The sequence below is a fragment of the Talpa occidentalis genome, unplaced genomic scaffold (assembly GCF_014898055.3).
Source record: "Talpa occidentalis isolate TD23 unplaced genomic scaffold, MPIMG_talOcc4v2.1 talOcc4.6, whole genome shotgun sequence".
NCBI lineage: Eukaryota > Metazoa > Chordata > Mammalia > Eulipotyphla > Talpidae > Talpa > Talpa occidentalis.
Window position 1 is genome coordinate 27,477,685 of NW_023604972.1, and position 20,480 is coordinate 27,498,164.

The 20,480-nt window shown below is 37.0% G+C and overlaps 1 protein-coding gene across 1 annotated transcript in view; it reads right to left on the reverse strand.

Annotated features, from left to right (window-relative positions):
- NFXL1 (nuclear transcription factor, X-box binding like 1) overlaps nt 1-13,372 on the reverse strand; it is a 44,646-nt gene extending 31,274 nt beyond the window's left edge. The window contains exons 1-10 of the mRNA XM_037529161.2: nt 13,104-13,372; nt 10,227-10,403; nt 9,047-9,156; nt 7,198-7,331; nt 5,636-5,814; nt 5,245-5,406; nt 5,044-5,144; nt 4,297-4,411; nt 1,323-1,447; nt 807-929 (exon numbers count right to left, since the gene is read on the reverse strand). Of these exons, the coding sequence (XP_037385058.1) occupies nt 807-929; nt 1,323-1,447; nt 4,297-4,411; nt 5,044-5,144; nt 5,245-5,406; nt 5,636-5,814; nt 7,198-7,331; nt 9,047-9,156; nt 10,227-10,403; nt 13,104-13,347 (1,470 nt within the window). The 5' untranslated portion in view covers nt 13,348-13,372. The remainder of the gene's footprint in view (nt 1-806; nt 930-1,322; nt 1,448-4,296; nt 4,412-5,043; nt 5,145-5,244; nt 5,407-5,635; nt 5,815-7,197; nt 7,332-9,046; nt 9,157-10,226; nt 10,404-13,103) is intronic.
- Nucleotides 13,373-20,480: the final 7,108 nt, after the last annotated feature.

The following is a 20,480-nucleotide window of genomic DNA, read 5'->3' on the forward strand; positions in this document are numbered from 1 at the left end:
AATGAGGAAATGTACAACTCAGGGAGAAAAGAGGGAGATAAATTCTTAAATGCATCCTACCCATTCTGCCAACATGGAATCCCAGAAGACCTGCAGAGACCAAACCTGCCTGGCCAAGAGCTCGAGCCAAGTGAGCCCCCAAACCCACTAAGATGGCTGGTTTTATTTACAAACAGAGAAAATGGCTGCTTAACTCTGCCCTTAAGTTCTCACAACTTCCCTTTGGGGATCACGGGATTTGTAGTTCCCAGTGTCTTGATGGAGTGGGGGTGGCATCCACAAAGCCTGTATGGAATTCGCTCAGGACATCCTTTCCCCCTAACAACTATATTTCAATACATTTAAAAACAAGGTATCTTACCAGAAAGGGGATAATTCATAGTGATAAAAGGACTCAAAAACTGCAAATCTACAGACTCAATAAAATACTCAGTTGACCTTATAATGAATCAAGTACCTATAAATAAGATTTGAACAATAAAAGTTAAGTCTTCTCCATCAAATATCTATCACTAACACTGCTATGGAATTTTTAAAGTCAGGGAAAAGAAATAATCCAAGAACCAAGCAGAGAAGACTATGCACAGGACAAAGAGACCCTTGCCATTAAAAGCCTTAGGAAGCTAGCAAACTTAATACAAGCAATTAAGATTTATCTAGGATACCTGTTAGTATTTCATGTGGAAAGCAAAGAACACACCTGAACATTTGAGCAACAAGTCAAGATGTTACTTATCACAGGCCCACAAAGAAAAGCAAAAATCAAGAGAATTTTTCAGTAAGTTTCCAAAATTTATTACACATACCTTTCTCCTACACTGATGCTTCTGACAGTCACGCATCTTAACACACTTAGTTTCACACTGATAAGGCTTATGACAGGGCATTCGTTTTGTATGCTTTCCACAACGACATTGCTTTTCCACTTCCTGGAAGAATTAAATAAATGCACTGAAAATGACTTTTGTTAACATGATTTTTTCCACATTACAATCTCTGTATTACTATACGAATGAAGGAAAAAAATTTTAAGGGCAAATTTGTATGACGACTTTACCAAAACAAAAGCTGAATTTCCTAAAAATATTTGTGTCTTACTTTGTTCAAAAAAAAAACTTCATAATAATTTCCATTATTAAATTCAGAAGATTGAAATTAAATAGTAAAACAATGCCATAAATTAAAACCACTAACATCAGGTACTCATGAAGATTATGACATAAATGTTCATGCAGCAAAGTAATAAAATACAATTACAGAACAATCACACTTGACATATTACGACAGGAAGCTCTTAAGAATAACTATCACAGATGACTCACTTGTCTACAAGTTTCACAAGGGCCTCGGTGACAACGCTGTGAACACCTATGAATTCCACATTCAAGTACTTTGTCACAACTGTCTCCACAAGTTGGCACATCTTCAGTACAAGGCAAAGAAAATTCTAAAAGCAAAAAGTCAATGCTAAAAATAAGATACACAGAAATAAACTTATTGAAGGAGGTGAAGGACCTGTACAATGAAAACTACAAAACTCTCTTAAAGTAAGACACAAAAAACTGGAAAGATATCCCGTGTTCACAATTAGTAAGAATTAGTATCATTAAAATGGTCAATTTACCTAAAGTCATTTACTGATTTAATGCAATACTTATTAAAATGCAATGACTTTTTAAAAGGAAATAGAATAATCAATTATCAAATTTAGATGAAACCACAGAAGGCCCCAAATACCTAAAACAACCTTGAGAGAGAAGAAAAATGGAGGCATTACACTTCCTGACTTCAAACTGTATTGAACAGCAACATTAGTCAAAATAGTATGGTACTGGAACAAGAACAGAAATCCAGACCAATGGAACAAAATTGAAAGCACAGAGACAAATCCATATAAATATGCACAGTTAATATTTGACATAGGAGTTATAGACATACAACAGAGAAAAGACAAACTTTTAATAAATGGTGCTAGGAAACATGAATAGCCACATGTTAAAAAAAAAAAGTCAAAAACAAAGTAATACTCATTTAACACCATACACAAAAATTAATTCAAAACAGATTGAAAATTTGGACTTAAGAACTAACTACTTCAGAGAATATGGAAAACACACAACAGGACATCTACCACAAGATACATTTAGAAATACGACCCCACATCAAGGGAAAACACAAAAATAAACAAGTGGGATTATATAAAACTTGAAAGCTTTTGTATTTCAAAAGAAATAATCACAAAAATAAAATGACTATTTACAGAACGGGAAAAAATATCTGCATGCCATACCTCTGACAAGGGATTAATCTCCAAAATTTACAAAGTACACAATTCAACAACAAACACCCAATTAAAAAATGGGGAAAGGACTTCAATACATACTTTCCTAAAGACATTGAGATGGCCTACTGACATGAAAAAGTGTTCAACATCACTTATAAGAGAAATGCAAATTAAAACTATGCTGAGGTATCACCTCACACCTGTGAGAAGGGCCCATGTGAAAAAGAATGGAATTACTAAATGGTGGCATGATTGTGATTGTGGAGAAAAAGGAACTCTCATCCACTGTTGGTGGGAATGTAAGCTGGTATATAGCCCTTGTGGAAAGGGTATGGAAAGTTTTCAAGAAAGTAAAAGTGGAAATTCTGTATAACAGCAATATCACTATTAGGTATTTTTCCAAATAACATGAAAAAAGCTAATACAAAGAGAGATATCTACACCGATGTACACAGTAGCACTGTTTACAATTATCAAATCATAAAACAACCCAAGTGCCCTTCAACCCGATGAATGGAAAAACTGTGGAGCATATAGTCAGTGGAATATTACACAGCTGTGAAGAAAGATGAAATAGTGACATTTGGGACAAAATGGATAGACCTCAAGGTTGAGTGCAATCAGTCAGAAAATGAAAGACATTTTACTCATCTGTGGAATATAAATATCAAAAAAAAATTACAAATAATAGAAGGAATAAAAATTTAAATTCAGCAAAACGATAATGGTTACCAGAGGGAATAGGGAAATGGGTGGAGGGGATGGGAGGAAGGCAGATGGGGCATGAACACGGTAGTCTGGTGGAGGGGAAAAAAAGGTGCATGATAATGTTTTTTAAGAAGCACAAATTAAAGGAATTTGGCATTAAAAAAAGTACATTATTATAAAGCACAAACAACATGCCATGTTCTTTTGGTTTCCTAAAGAAAGAGCCCTTTCAGACTATCAATTTTTGCATCTACATAATTACTGAAAAGTTTAACTTTGATGAAAATAATCCCTAGTACTTGTAGAGTATATGCTTTTTAAAGAAAAGTTGACATGTGACAAGTCACCATGCTCGGGAAGCACAGGAATACTTATCTTAAAAATGAGAAAGGCCATACAAACCTCTATAAAGAACTCTACAATATATGGATTTTTAGAAATTGCTCCTAAATTCACAGGCCAAAAAAAAAATTAGTAGACTTAAAACATTAATGAACCCATCCTTAACACAATTCTAATTAACATAATTAATACAGTTAATATAATTATTGACAATAATCTTATAAATGTGGGGGGGGGCTCCCTGGTGGCGTAAGGGGTTAAGACACAACCCATGAAGCTATCCACAGCCACTGTAGCATGAGTTCGATCCCCGGTCGGGGAGTTACCCACATAGCGCAGCAGACTTCTCCTGACTTGCCTGCTGTTCCCCTCAGCAGTGTATTTCAGTTGATTTGCCTGTTCTGTTCCCCACTGTCTCTGGTGAATCCTCTCACCCCCCATACCTCTGGCCTGTACCCCAGTTCTTGTATGCATAAATAAATCTTAATATAAATAAATAAATAAATTTGCGTGAGGGTCCAGATATAGTCAAAGAAGCAGATGAAAAATGCCAACTTATGTCTTTATCTCAAAGAAATCAAAACTATAATTCTATGACCTAATGCACAATACTGACAACAGCTTAGGGTTTCCTTTATGTTCTAGACACTACATTAAATATTAAACACATTTTATCATGAAATCTTACCATCATTTTATGAAGATGAAACTATTACTATCCCCATCTTAGAAAAGCATGGCTCAGGAAAGTAGGACTTCAACCTAGATATGCCTGACCTCAAAGTCTGCATTTTTTAATTCACTACCTATGCTGTCCTCTCACTAAAATTTAAAAAAAAAAAAATCTAATACCAAATTTATATTATTATTGAAACTACATTATAAATACCCAGGAAAATAAAATTAATTAGTAAATATTCTAGGTAGGATAATCATATTAAAAGTTCAAATAAAAATCTTACTTGACTTCTGACATGGACAGAACCTCTTCCCAGATCGAGGACATTCTCCACAAGCACCAACATGGCAAACTTGCTCGCATGTGTGATTACCACATGGCAGTGTTTTCCCACAAACCTAAAATAAAATGCAGTAAACAATAGTGAAGGACTTAAATTTAACAAAGAAGACTTTGCACATGACATAATCCATTTTTCAATCACAAGTAAGCAGTCCCAATACGTTCCTTATCTTATTTCACTATATAACTAAGTATCATATGCATATGTACATACACATATAAATATACACACCCACATATGGATATACACATGTGTACAAACATTATTTCCTATATACCAAGAAAGCACATTTTTAAAATATAAGAAAAGTACATACAGCTTCAAAAGGCCAACAACCATGACTTCCAAATGGTACTAAACCATGCCAAAGCTAGGACGAGCAAATCAATCCTACTTCCTTAACCAAAATTAACTCAAGAAGCAGGGAAGGTCTGAGAGAGGGGAGAGAGAGAGAAGGAGGAGGTTTAACAAGAAAACGAGTGCATATGTACTGAATCCAAAAGCCAACAAATAACTGTTTATTTGGGGGGGGGACCCCAGTAATCAAAATGCTAGAGAAATGGAAAATAGTGCCAAAATTTGAGTTGCTATTCTTCCTCCTTCATTCAATTAAACCTACTTATTATTTCCAACAGTCTATTTTTTCTGTGTTAATTCCCACACCTTAAAAATACATATACAACATACTTGCTCACAGTGCCATAGTGGACTGGCACAGCTTCTTTCAGCTACTTGTTTGCCACAGACACACTTTTGTCTGCTAACTCTGGGACAGGGCTGACAACTCCCTAAAACCACAATGATAAATTAGTACAGAAACACAAAAACAATAGAGATTGCTTTGACTTTTGCTTACTGTCAGAACATCTAAGAGGTATGACCTTTTACCTGCATGACAAGGATTTTCACATTTATGTTGTCCACAGAGCAACTTCCGTCCACAAGGCAGCTGACAAGACCATTCCTTGGCACTGCACCTACGAGGAATAGGTTTTCCTTTCTTACAGTAACAAGTAGTTGTGACCATCTTTGGACAGGGAGGACAGGGACCTAGAATACAATGAAAGGGAAAAAATCATAAGTCGAAAGTTAAAACATTCAGTTCCTAAACCTATGAATAATTTCTAAAGCTTCTTTACTAATATTTTAAAAGATAATTCTTTTAAGTATCTTCTTACATAAACTTTAATTCTGAATTTAACATTCACTTTCTCTTTCCTTCACATGATTAAAAACTTAACCACCCACTCACACACAAAAAAACTAATATAAAACTCACCTGGATGACAGAGAAGTAAACACTTATGGCCACAAGGAGGTCTGAATTCTCTCTCACATACTTGGCCACATGAATGAGGCACAAGCCATGGATCTAAAGGTGGATCTTCTACCTTTCCACAATAGCAATAGTACCTAGTAGGTGTGTCAGATTGTTTGTATTCAAACCTACATTTTGGACTATAAACAGAATGAAATTACAAAGTTTATTTTCATTTTTGAAAATTACATGAGAAACAGGACTATAATATAATTAGTAACAAAACATTCAATTCAGTTATTGTTAAGCCACTCTCTGTTCATCATTAGTAAAAAACAAAGTTGCTCAAATTTTCATTTCAAACATCTAGAACAGTTCTGTCCAATATAATTTCCTGAGATGATTGAACTATTCTACACCTGCACTGTCTAATACAGTAGCCATTAGCTACATGTGACTGGTGAGCAGTTAGAATGTGGATAATGCTACAACTGAAAGACAGAATTTTTTATTTTATAATTTTTAAAAATGAAAATGACCACATTATGAGTTACTACTGTATGTGTATTAAACAGCACACATGCAGGAAACAGCACATTGCTCAGAAACAATTACGAAAAAGAAAGCAACACTGGCTTTCCACTGTTCAAATTTTACTCTTGCATCCATCCTACTTTTTACAAAGCTCGACGTTTTAAAGTTTAGTTGTGTGGTTTACAATATGTAAAATATACCAGCAATAGCCAACAGAGAAATCAGCTTACATGAAGGAAAAAAAATAAAGAATTTCATATTCCTTATAATCCATCTAATACAAAATAGTTATATTTCAAATACTCCCGAGTCAAAGAAAAACTCAAATACTGTTTTACACACCTTGCTTAAGCGAAAAGATTTTTAACTAGCAAGATTAAGATAAATAAGTTTAGGCACTAGAAGGATTAACCATCAGTTCCTATCAAATTCACTTGTAGATCTCAGAGCACTCTTAAAAGATGCTCTAATCCTAACTATTCCCCAAACAAATGAATATACTATCCTAGAACACAACATCACTAGAATTTCTCTTGTATCATATGCAATATATTTTCACTACCCTGAGAACATGCTCTGTTCCAAATAAATGCCATATAAATACCCAGAAAAACGAAATGCTATTTGTTCTTATAATTAAAACAAAAGCAAAATACCATGTCTCATCTGGAATTAAAAAACCAACATTTTATTAGAAGAGTTAAATTTCTTCTTACTAAAGGGAAAATGTTGATCATTCCTTTAAGCTATTATGGAGGGGTGTGTGTACTTTAAAAACAATTAGATATGAATGGCTAAAAAGCAACCCATCATCTCTTAATACTACCTATCAACACTCAGACTGAATTGTTCCAGAATGGGGGAGGTGAAGGCAATATGTGCAAAATGTATGAGCTTTATTTAAAATAATGGCAAAGCCCCATATCTTCATAAACAAATCACAATATAAAAGCCAGCATGTATACTGAATCTGCCAACAAAGCAACTTATGTGTTGCAGTTTTCATTTATTTTACAACTTATTATTCCAATTAAATTAGAAAAAGTTACCAAGGCCATGGATAATCTCTCTTTCCAAAGTCATCATCTGTCAAAGGAGAAGATACCAGAAACTGGCTGTCTTTAGCCCACTTCTGGATACAGGGCATATGAAAAATACAGAAACATCCTGAACAACTCCAAACCTAAGACAAAGGTATCAAAAATTAACATGCATGCAATGATTTTTCTTTGATAGTCCCATAACACTTTATAATGAGCATCACACTAAATCATTTTCAAGTTAAAAGGATTAAAGAAAAAATCCTTCCTTGCAGTATAATAAATGTTCTTTATAAAAATTTATTGCATGTGGAAAGAATACTTTAAAGAAAAATATTATTAATAACCTCAACTCATTCAGGTAGAAATAACTATTGCTTACATTCTGGAAGATATCCTTTTTTTTTTAATACATATATTTTTTAATGAGGTCACACTGTACCAATATATATCTTTATAACCTTTTTTTTACATAGTGTGAGCATTTACTCTTATCAAATATGCTCATACAACATGAGATTTATAGTACATAGCATGTAGATTTATATACCGTAATTTATCTGATTTCTTATTGGACACTTTAGTTGTTTCCAACTATGAATAGCACCACAAACGAATCCTTAAACATAAATATGTACATATGTCCCTATACAGCCCTTATAATATAAAACCTGTCAGTCCAGCATTTAATAATACTAAATTCTAAAAATTAGATGAGCAACTTGAGAATACACCTCATTTAAAAGCTTAAGGAACAACTGCAAATTAATTTTTAAAACCTGCCAACATTTTGATATGAATGACAAAAATTATTTCTCCCTTCATTATAACGTTTTGCAACCGTTAAATAATATCAGACATTTAGCATTTATTGCATAAGCTGGCAACAGAATTTTAAAAAAATCTCAACTTCTTAGTTCAAGTTTCCCTCAAAGCTATTACTAAGAAAAGAACTGGGATGCAGGAGTGAGAAGACAAAATGGGGAAGAAGAAATACCAATAAATTGCAGATTATTGAGCAGATTAGGCTAAAAGTCAAGTCCAGCCAGAGAGGGCTCCTCTCAAGAACCAGGAGACATGCCTCCTCCTACTGTATCCACCCACATGCAGAGAGACCAGTCATTCACAGCAGTTCAAATCAGAGTATGTCAACCAGATGTGACTCCAGGCAGCAAAGGACATGCATCTGCTACACTTTCTTATCCAGTGCATGTTAAATTTCTGATTCACTTTACACACAGATGAAATGAGTTCATTTCATCTGGCCTGGTTTTCTTTCTCAGGATAATGCTGCTGTAATAGCAGTAAATTAATCTAAGGTTTAAATGTCGAGTATTACATTCAGTGATCACTTCCCCTTATTCCATTCATGTCCTTTTAAAGGACATCAGGTCATAGATCTTTTAAGTACAAGTGTTATGTCTGAATCTGTATCTCCCAATGACCTAGTTACTTTCCATAGTGCTCTCAACACAGAGGAAGCTCACTAATAAATAGTGTCAAGAAGTATCTACTTCCTTGAAGGTAGAGACCATATCTATCTTCTTTTAAACCTGCTGAAAGTAATAAAATATAGTACATTTTAACATTTCAGATTTTGTGGGACTCTCTGAAGTTCAGATGCTAAAAATATCTTATCAAATTGACACTCATTAAACTGAAGACTTGCTTCTGTCACATTAATAGTGCTTAAAATTTTGGAAGCCCAATAACAAATTTACAAAGTGAAGATCAATTCATATAGAAAAATCTCAAATGAAGCATTTTTAAAAGAAAATAAGTAAAAGAATAAAAAAACAGTTATATTAGAAATGCAAATTTGGGGCAAGATAGATTAATACAAAAGGAGAATACTTACTGCTTGGTTTCTCTTCACCGAAGCAATACAAATTAAGCATGTCATAGCCCCTGCTTGAAAAGCTTCATTTACATACTGCTTTGTTCGCTCTAATTCACGTGTATCTCCATCTTGAAATTTAAAAATTGAAAATCTCACATTAAGCAACATCTGAAAATAACACAAACTCATAGTAGCACCACATTATATTAGGGCTGTCTGGCAATATCAATTACTCAAAATATAGCTGGAAATACAAGAGGTTTAAAAATAAAAACAAGAACTCAGCTGTCAAGGTCCATGCATTAAATCCTAGGAACTTAATTCGAAAATAGTCACTCAGCCCTTTCTCAAAATATACTTGATTTTATTGCTGTTATAGTCTTTAACAAATGTGGTGGGGACAGAGTAGCAGAAGGTAAAGGAACAAGGGAAAACATCAGAAAAAGAAGTGAAAAAAGTGAAAGGAACTAAGCTTGGCAGAACTATTTGACCTAAATATAAACATGAGTGTGTGTCTGTTTGACACAGCATATTCTTAAAACTTGTAAAATGAAAAGATCCTGATGTCACTGCAGTACAACAATTTTGTTTCATTAAATGTTGTTCTCTGTCTGTTCAAAAAGATAGTATGAGCTTCTCAGAAAAATTTACTAGACTGTATTTTCTTTACACAATTATTCAGAATTTATTCACTAGGCATTATACTGTTAGTGCTTCATTCAATGATCTCGGTTATCCACTTAAAGTGGATAAATTTAGTTTTTTTAAAATGAAAAACAGAAGTTATAAAACATAAAATAAAGACAAGAAATGAAACTGACTTTAAGACACACTTAATGTGATGAAAGAGAAGAGCATGAAGAACAGATTTAAAGGGGTACCCAAAGTTCTCAAATCCACTCAAACCATAACCAGGACCAGCTGACTCCACTCATCACAAGGCAGCATCTCCTCAACATTCTAATGAAATGCCATTTAAGCACAAGGGAGAACTTCTAAGGCTGTAAGAGACACTGCCATTCTATTTGCTTTAAAGAAGATTAGTGTCATATAACATAAAACTCAAAAAGCAAAATTCAATACTACAACACAAAATGCTCATTCTTAAGAAGCAAAAAGTATTCATATCAAGTAAAGGTATTACCAAAAAAGTCAGGAATATATATTCACTGATGTCAAAAAAGACAAAATTTAATACCTGTCTGGGTAGTGTAAGTTGTAAATGTATTAGCAACTATTTTTCCCCGTTTTCCTTCAAAATCTTCATCTCCTTCTTCTTCAGATGAAGAGCTAAAGTGTTCTTCAACAAGTTTTTTGGCTGCTGCTTGATTCGCCTTCTTGATTTCTTCAAATTTCCTATGAGACGTTAGCTCAGCTTGAAAGAAAAAAAGCGAATTTCGTTTCTTCAAAACAACCTCTCAAAAAGCAAGACATGATATATTAACATAATACATCATTTTTTTTAAAGATTTATTTATTTATACAAGAACCGGGGTACAGGCCAGATGTGCAAGAGGGTGAGAGGATTCACCAGAAACAGAGAGGGGAACAGAATAGGCAGACTGATGAAATACACTGCTGAAGGGAGCAGTGGGCGAGACAGGAGAGGTCTGCCGCACCATGTGGATATCTCCATGGCCGGCGGGGATCGAACCAGCATTGCAGAGGCTGCGTACAGCTTCACATCACTGCGCCCAACTGCCTGCGCCACCAGAGAGACCCAATATATCATTTTAAAATGCAGTTTTAAAATGCAGTTTTAATAGTCACCTTTGGAGCATTCTATTGTACCATCAATTTAAAAAAAGGTATTTTTAAATTTCTTGTCACAGAATTAAAGAAAATACCACAATGGAAACTTCACTTCTGTTAATGTTAAATGAAGCAAACTATTCTAGAAAGAGTGATTAACAAATCAAGGAAAAATTTAAAGTATCAAAGAAAAAACTGGAGGCCAACCTCAAAATAAGAACATTGACAAAAATTAAGATGGGATGGTTAAAAATAAACCATAATGATTTTTAAGACGTGAGAAACATGCTCACTGGGGGCACATCGGAATCCCTGGAAGTGGGTGCTTCTTCAAACCACCCTTTTCCTGAGAGCCCAAATCAGCTCACCCCAAACTACCAAAGACTTTGCATAAACAATTTTCACTGTATGCCCACTATGTTTATAACCACTGCTTAAAAAGTTCAAGGACTTTTTGTCTATTGAATTGTGGTCATAAAAATATATATATTTAACATTAATCCACATAAAATATTACCAATATGTAAAATGTGCTTCTTACAACTACTTCATTCTAAAAAGAAACATTAAATAAGGTTTCTATTAGTTCTTCCACCATTATCTTTAGCACGGTCTGTACTTCTCATTTTGTTACTTGATTAAATAACAATGCACAAAGAATTAGATTACATCATAGCATATTCCCAAGGAGACTTCAAATTTCTAAAGAGCAAGGACCATGGGAATTTTCTTCAAGCATTGTTACTATTATGGGCAACAACTATAGTTAAATAAGAAACCCTAAATATACAAAACTGATCTGAATTCATTAGTGTTCACATAGAGATTTTTAATTCACTAATTTCAAATTCTTAATTACTAATTTCAAATTCACCTTATCATTGAAAAACTGATAAGCCACTACCAAGATAAGCTTTCTTATTTTACATGGTATATTTGTACTTAATGGTTAACTTATTTTCCTTATAGTATGTTTTCCCTTTCTTATTACAGCCAGATTGGTTGGGGATTATTCAGTATTTGAAGTAAAAAATTGGAGGCAAACGCATACACTGCCGACTAGAAATCTGAGAATTAGGAGAAAAGTAATGCCTATAAAATATATGACACAAAACTTGATGTACACTGAGAGATGATCAATGTCATTAATTATGGTAACTAGCATCTATTTTTTAAGGCTGAATGAAACAGATGTAATAAAAACATAACATCATCTCAAGGAACGTTGACAAATCAACCTCCCTGCACATTATTTCTTTCCCCTAAAATCTGCCATTATCCAAGACAGTTTACCAAAACTGTTGATAGGCCACCTAAACTCAGCAGCTGCAAGCTAAGAGAATACCACCTAATTTCAAATCTAACTTAGGAGGAAAAAACACACTCATAAGCTCAATTTGCTCCTCCCCACCAAAAAATATATTCATATAGTAATTAATTCCAAACACAAAATGAAATAACCAGGGATTATTCGATGCACTCCTGTTCCATTAATATAGCCAAATTGAGAGTTGTGTATATGCTCTCAGGTTCCACTAAAATCACCTTGGATGAAGGATACTGAACTGAAGGTGGAGCCCAGGCCAGATAGATCAGGAAAGGACATGAAATTTATGACTAGAAGCCACAGCTGAGAAAAGTACCACAAACTCAAGTGCATCTGTTGGGAGGCCGTATCCCCTTGAGAATACAACCCTAACAGTCTGGGGTCCCTGGGTAAGCCCCTCTATCCGCTCTAACATATACAGAGTAAAGACAAAGTCACTAAACTAAGGCAATCTGGTAAAGAAGAAAAAAGACAACTGGCCTCAGAAATAGAAGAAACAAGGTGAAATGCGGTGCGTAACCCAGTCTAAATGGATTTTCTCCAGTTCAATCCAGCTGCCAAGCACAAAGGTACTGAACTCACAAGATCTTATTTTAGAAAAAAAAAAGTTGCCCAGATCTTTATTAAATTTGAAAAACAAAAATGTTGGCAGCCAATTTAGAGTGAAGATAATGTGCAAACCAAACCACAGCATAGACTAAATCAAGCACCACAGTGGCCACAATTTGCAACTTTGGATCTAGGGACTCAGAAGACAAAAAAGAGAGAAGGGAAGAATCCTGGCCCCAGAAGGAATAAAAGTTAGTCTCAACTAAGATAAGGAGGTGTGATGAGAAACTGCCTAACGCTGAAATCAGCAGCTGCTTGAAATGGGCAAATGAAATCAACAACAAACTCCCGCAGGTGAAGAGGCAGAGGGAGCGCGGCTAGAGCCGCAAGTCTCAGGAGAGGTGCCCAGCGGACGTCCAGGTGAGCCCGCGGGCAGGGCCGTCTCACCGCTGGCCACGGAGGTCCGCGGGGCTTCGGATCCCGACGGGCTGCGCTTGGCTGAGCTCCCGGCAGACGCGGGGGTCGCGGCTCCTCCCGGGCTGGGGCCAGAACCAGCGACGCCCACCGACCCTTTCCCTCGCCCTCCTCCGGCGCCGCGGAGGGGGACCCCATTTCCTGAGGAGGGGGCCGCCGTGGCCCGTCCTCGGGCGCGGCCTCGGCCACCGGCCACCTGGCGCCAGGAAGCTTCCATCCCTGCAGAGGTTAGGGGGGAAAAAAAGAGGGGTGTTAAGAGGGTAAGCGCGCGGGGCCGAGACGGGGAAGCGGGCCGTGGGGGAAGCCCGCGCGAGGGGCCGGAGGAGGGCGGCCCCCGCTGGGCGGGCACCGGGCTGGAGAAGGTCGCGGCCCTGTCCCTCCCGGAGGGCGAGTCCCCGCTAAGCCCGGGTTGTGGAAACGGAGAAGAGGAGGCTGAGAATTGGACCGCGGGGCAAAGAGCACCCAGAGCCAGAGAGGGGGAGGGAGCCTCGCGAAAGGAAAACACCTCCACAGCCTCAGGTAGAGCGCGGCGCGGGGAGAGCTGCAGACCAGCACCGCCGCTCCCGCCGGGAACCAACTGCAGAAGCGGACCCTAAGGAAAGCTTACGTCTCCTTACCGACAGTGCCCGCCTCCGGCGACTACAACTCCCAGAAGCCCCTGTCCACGGCCCGCAGAACGCGTGGCATGACGACCATCTTCCTCATCCGGGAGAGAAGGAGGGTAGACGCGGACGGACTGCCGTGCGCGTGCGGCGACTGGGCTGCGTCTTCGGAAACTACAATTCCCGGCGTGCTCTGGGGGACGCAGGCGTTGTTGGCGCCCAGAGAGCGCGCAAAGGGAGGAGGCAGGCGGGTTCCGAGTTGTGCTTTACCGTGGAGGATGTTGCTGCTCCCGGGCTACTCCTCTTTACCTTCCTGGGTGTCCCAGTTTCGTCGGAGTGGCCTTAATTGGCTGCCCGCCATCTTTAGCCTTTCCTTCGGGCGCTCAGGTGACATTTTCAGTAGCGAGAAAATGAAAACACTGGTGGTCGAAGGGGAAGGGCCAGCTGGGCAAGTGTTGCGGAAAAGTTACCGAAGTTAAGGAAGGGCCTTCTTCTTTGCTAAAGTGATGTAAAGAATAAATCTGACGCCTGTTATTTTCATAGTTATTTATTGCTTACAATGTGCTTTTCTGGAACTGCAGCGGATCAATTTTTAACCTTCATGGCAGCTCCCTGAAGTAGAATTAATTGAGAAAAGTGAGTTGAGAGCCAGGACCTAAATCTTAGCTTAATTTTCCAATAAGATTAGGGAGATAGGTTAGATACGTTTTAAAAAACTGGGGGGGACGGTCTGATTGAGAAATAATGCTAATTGGGAATATATAATCCTTATACAACCCTGAAGTACTTAATGAGTCACTCTATAGTAACAATACCTAATATTTAAATAATATTAAGTGTCACTATGCAAAGTTTTACATATATATTAATTCGGTATCCCCATTTACAGGTGAGAACACCAAGGTATAGAGAAGTTAAGTGGCTTACCCTTAGTCATATAGCTACATATTGCTATCATCGATCCTGCTTTTTTAATTAGGAAACAAAATTTTCTTATTCAACATCCTAGCAAGATTGCAAATGAGTAGTATGACTCCTGACCTTTGCTCTTATATAATTGTGCAGTTCTAATTCTACTTCTTTAAAATAATGCTCACAAGATTAGCTAAACACAAGACTGACAATACCAAGTGTTTCCAACGATGTTTAGCAACTGGGACTCCTATGGTGGGAGTAGAGATTGGTTTGGCAGCATCCACTAAAGCTAAACACGACCTGCTCCTACAGCACTACAACCAAGCAATTCTACTTCGGACATTTGAGATATGAGTGCTCCACAAAAACTCGCATTTATAGCAACTTTATTTCTTATAGCCAAAAGGTAGAAAAAAACCCTATTGTCCACCAACAATAGGGAAAAAAATTGTGGTATAAGGCTATAACAATGCTGGATGGGTGGAGGGTAGAGGGTACTGATATATGTAGCAAGATGGTGTGTTAAACAACAAAGGGCAGACACAACAAGGTAGTTACTTGTGGTTCCAATATCAAGAAGTTCTTGAACAAGTAATAGCAACCAAATTAGTGCCTAAACCTGGTGGGGGTAAGAGAACTTTAACTGGGGAAGGCGATGAAGTTTCTTCCTGAATGGTGGAAAACATATCTGGATCCGAGTAGTATAATAGTTTCACTTGTGTGCACGTGTTAAAACTTTAAAAATAAATAATCCTCTACATCTATGATTTGTTAATTTTTTTTTTTTTTTTTTTTTTTGGTGGGACCCTCGCCGGTGGCTGGGGATCAAACTGGCGCTGCAGAGGCTGCGGGCAGCTTCACAACCCAGCCCTCAACCGCTGCGCCACCAGGGGAGGCCCTATAATTTGTTAAATTTATATGTAGGGTGCAGTTGAATTTTTAAAAAGAATTCTAAATAAAATGTAGAAAAAATATACCTGTATTCCCTTATTGTCTAAAACTTTGAAATAGTGTGATTTAATTGTATTTTTCTATTACTAATTTATCATCTTGATACGGATACTTTTTGCCATGTATCTATACACAACTCCCCAAACACACGTATTCTTGACAAATACATCTATACTTAAGTTAAACTCTGTGCCAGTTACCGATATGCTGCCTCTTACATCCTTTTACCCTAAGGTAAGTGTTCTGTGTTCACGGAGACACCTCTTAATAGCATTTCCGCAGAGAGCAACAGGCTTAAGTTTTCTCAGCAGAGGGCGCTGGAGAGACATTGGAGGGAAGGGTCTGCCCAGTTAGTTCCAGCGGCAGCACCGGGGGTCAGCAACCTTACAGCCTTACCTTGACCTATAGTCTTTCCCAGCAGTCCTCTCAACATGGGAACTGGCTCCAAGACCCTTCCTGCTCACACCAATGCCGTGAGTTACCCCTCAATTTGCTGCTGACACCCCACACCACCTACATCTGACGCCCATCCCATGTAGGCACACAACACCGTCCCACTCCTCCAGCACAGCTGTTCTGTAGACTGTGCCCCCATTCCCTTTGCAGGCCCACCCCACTGGCTGCTGCTCACCTGCACCCTGTCTCCACTCCAAAGGGTTACTACCTGTTTTCCGAGGCATTGCAAAACAGTCAATTTCTCTGGCTAGAACAAACCAGTAAGCTTTTCTGCTATACAAAGTTGAACTATACCTTCACCGGTATGTACCCCAGCCCTAGGGAGAGGGATCCCTTCTAAGTTTATCCTGCCTCAGATACTTTCCCTTTTTCCTTTCAGCCACTCTTTTATCAGAGCTTACTAATTCTCCATATCAAACTTAATCCCCTGTGTGGTTTCTATTTTCCTTAATCCCCTGTGTGGTTTCATTGGATCCAGACAGATATGGGCACTGTGTATATTTTATCATTTTAACTTGAAATACTACATATGATCCAACCAAACTGCAACAACAACAATAAAAAAAAAGTCAAGGAAGTAAAGGTTAAAACAAAGTACAAATTACAGTAGTCAAAATAAGTAAGAAAGCTGGTCTGCTATATATCAGGCAGAGAAGAATTAAACAATCTATTTAATTTTCCTAAACAGGTAAAATGAATAGAACTTTAGGGGACTGACGTCTTCTTGGTTATACTTAGTAATGCTCAAAATTGAATGATAAAAATAGTATTGTATAACATGAATAACATAAAAATAATTCTTAAATGGCAATCATTTTACTTTTATTAGATAACGTTCATAACAGACAAAATCCACCGACCACTCATATTTAATGTAAACTTTTTTCAAACTTTCAGTTAAATAATTCATTTTGCCAAGTAGTATATGGGTGAGCTCAGTAGTAATTAACCTATCAACTGCAGATCTTTATCAAATATTTATCATAATCCAGTCATTGGGTTATTCTGTTTTTATTTTTCCAGAGTTTGACTCAAAACCATGACACTAGAAACATTTTAGTTCCTAATATGGATTGACAGTGCTCCCCAAACAGCGCTGAGTGTTCCTACAGTTACTAAGTGCATTCATTTCCACAATTGTTGTGTTCTCATCCTTAGGAGAAAAAAACAAAAACAAAACTGAGAAATCTTAGTTCTGAGCAAAGTCAGTGCACACTGTGAAAGCATCCTTGCCACTCATCTGCCATCCAGACTCACTATTTTTATGAATATGTTGAGAGAAAAATTTTTCTAAACACTGGAAGAGAAACCCTTGCAAGTGAAGTTGACATTCAAATATCACCCAAAAAAAGAAAAGAGAAGCAGCAGCTGGGAGCTGGGTAATTCAAGTACATCATGGTTTCAAGAAATAACAGGCAGCCACTCTAAATAAGCTGCGTTTCCTTCCTGGTGACAGCACTGTGAGGCGTTATCTTGATGTTTTGTATGAAGTGACTTCTAGATCCTCCACTGTTTCCCTCTATGCCCCCATTACAAGATTGTCTTCATCTCTGCCTAGGCTAATGTGAAATTTTTCTTCTAGACAATTCTACTTACCACTCTCCAGAAGAGTGCCTTTTTTTTTAATTGCCAGGCATGATCCATTAATTAATCATGAAATCAATTTAGTAGTTTTCAACTGCATTTTTCAAAAGAACTAAAATAGAATGGATAAAAGAAACTTCCCTAATACATTGCACTTTATAAGGCAAATGTTCCTTTCTGAAAGGCTTGCTACAGCTGTGTGTTTTGGGGGGTCACAAGACAAAATGCATGCTGTGTGAGTCATAATCAAGGAAATTTTAACCAACTACCCTTAGAGAGTCACCCACGTTATTGCATCTGTCCTCTTTACTCAGAAATATTTTTCTTTTCTTCAAAACTGTTGAATATTCACTTCTAAAAATCACTTGTTCCCTGTGAGTACAGTTTTCCTGGAGTTTTTGTACCATGTTATCTGTTATATGTCTTAAAACTGCAACAAATGCACAGGAAAGTACAAAGAGTGGAGCCCATTTGGGGCCTACCAGCTCACTCTTCATCTGACACAGGCTTTAGGACTAGAGGAGATTTAAGGTCTTTTTCTATCAAGAGATTAAATGTTCCTCTTCTTTTAGTCATCAAGGGTAGCCCTGTGGGCACTTTAAAATGGAGCACCTAACAATATGGTGAATTAGTATTAAGTCTTTCATTCTCTTGATAATCAGCTCAGTTTCTTTGTTGTTTGTTTTTCTCAGCCTTTGTGTCTCTGGGCTGGAGTCTCTTGATCCCTCTCCTAGGACCATTTATTTGATATCATCCTTTTAATCATTCTCTAGACCCCACCCAACTCTAATAAAACATATTCAGGATTTATTAAACAGAAGTCCATATTATTATTCTAAGTTTGTATGCCCCATGATTTTGTCCAAGGCAAGAAATGTTTCTAGTAAAACTTCCTAATAAAACCTGGTTTTTTTTGGTAAGGTCTTTTTACATTTCTCACTGAGAACAGCAAGTTACAAAACCCCTTTTCTAGCATTGATTGCTTAGAGCCAATCATTTCAAAATTATAATGAATTCTTTTAACCCAAGTATATTCGAGTAGAACTTACCTAAAGGGAAGCTCCTCCACTGGTTTTAAGATCATGTTTAAGCATGTTAAATATAACCAATCTCACCAAGATCAATACCTAGAGAATCTGTTTATCCTTACCATTTATTATATGATATCTGTTCTAAATCTCAAGTACAATTTGGAAAATCATTATCATCATCATCATTAACTATTTAGAAGTTGGTAATTACAGATTTCTTTTCATCTATAAGTCTACTTATTATTCTAATTGCTCTTTTAGATTACTTATATATGGCTTCCTGTTTGTGTAGAGGATATAATTTGAAGAGAGCAAACTTAACTGGACTCAGGGAGCAAATGCTCAATGCATGCCAATGCATGACTCACTATATTTGCAGAATATATAAATATATTGGTTAAATATATGCTGTGAATGTTTATATTTCTCTAACTTATTTTTTGCACTTTCTGAGATACAAAGGAACAATGATTTTATGGTTTGGCTTGGAGGACAGGTAAGCAGACCCCTTTGAAAGACTAGGTCAGTGGTGTTAAGGAACTTAATACTATATTAAGAAATCAAATACCAATATCTAAAGAATTTCTGGAAGGGGACGATATATCCATTATTTTAGTTAAATAAAAAGCAATTCTTATTTCTCTATTCCAAAGAGTCTTATTTCTCTTTAATCAATGAATTTCAAATGCCCAAGTATTTTAAAGATAAAAATAAAAGGAATCTAATCAAAGCAAATTTCATGTTACTTTATTATGTGTATGCTTTCTCAGTAATTTTATATATTTTATGCTCTCTGGGCATTTGGAAATTACATCTGAATTGAGCAATGGAAATGCTTGTACATCTGTTTAATTATCAGTATTTTTTGCAAGCTAGGGAACTATAGAGAGTGACTTATTATATTAAAAATTATTGGGAAAAGTTATATTCCTATCATAGAGCCCCTGATAATGGTAGGCAAACTTCATCACTCAAGTGCTCTGGGTGGCTCATCTGTCACTCTTCCTGCCCAGAGTAAAACATAAGCCATTGCAAGGACATTACAGAATACCATGGACTCGGGTCCCCCCAGAACACTGTGCTGCTAGCATGATGAATTTTTGTGATAGACCCAGAAAACAGGTTCCCTGCTCTCTCTCTCCCTGAAGAACTAACTCAAAGTAGCTTCTTGGCCCAAGGCCAACTGGCTGAAGCTTAGCCCAGATAAAACAAAAATGAAAAGAGGAGAAATGGGAATTTGACAAGAAATCCAATATCAACTCTTTTCAGGGCCAACATTGTCAAGCTGGTGAGTAATTTTGTGGTAAATTGCTTTTTTCAGAATCCCAAAGGAATGCATTGGTGAAAAGTGTATTCTTTCACCTCTAACTTGTCAGGAAACCAAGAACCAGACATAAAATGTAATTCTAGAAAGTATTGTCTCAAATCTGAGTATGCACTCTGACCAGCTTAAAGTGGAAACATACAGGTAACAGGCATATTATCATCAAATCGAAACCCAAGAAGCCCTCAGCTTGAGCAAATACAACCTCAGAGTGACATAACCAAGAGTGGAAAGTTCAGATTTTGTCACTAAACTAGCTATGTGAATTTAGATTTTTCTGTTTCTCCTGTTTCATTTTTTAAAAAAGTTCAAATATGCCAAAATTAAGACTCTATATACATATTTTTACCTATGTTTGTCAAATCATAGCATTTGGATTTATTTGTTTCAGGTTATTTTAAAAGAAAACAGCCCATACTGCTGAAATCCCATGAATTTCTCACTCTTCCTCCCATCTCATTTTCTCCAACCCCCACAGAAGAAGCCA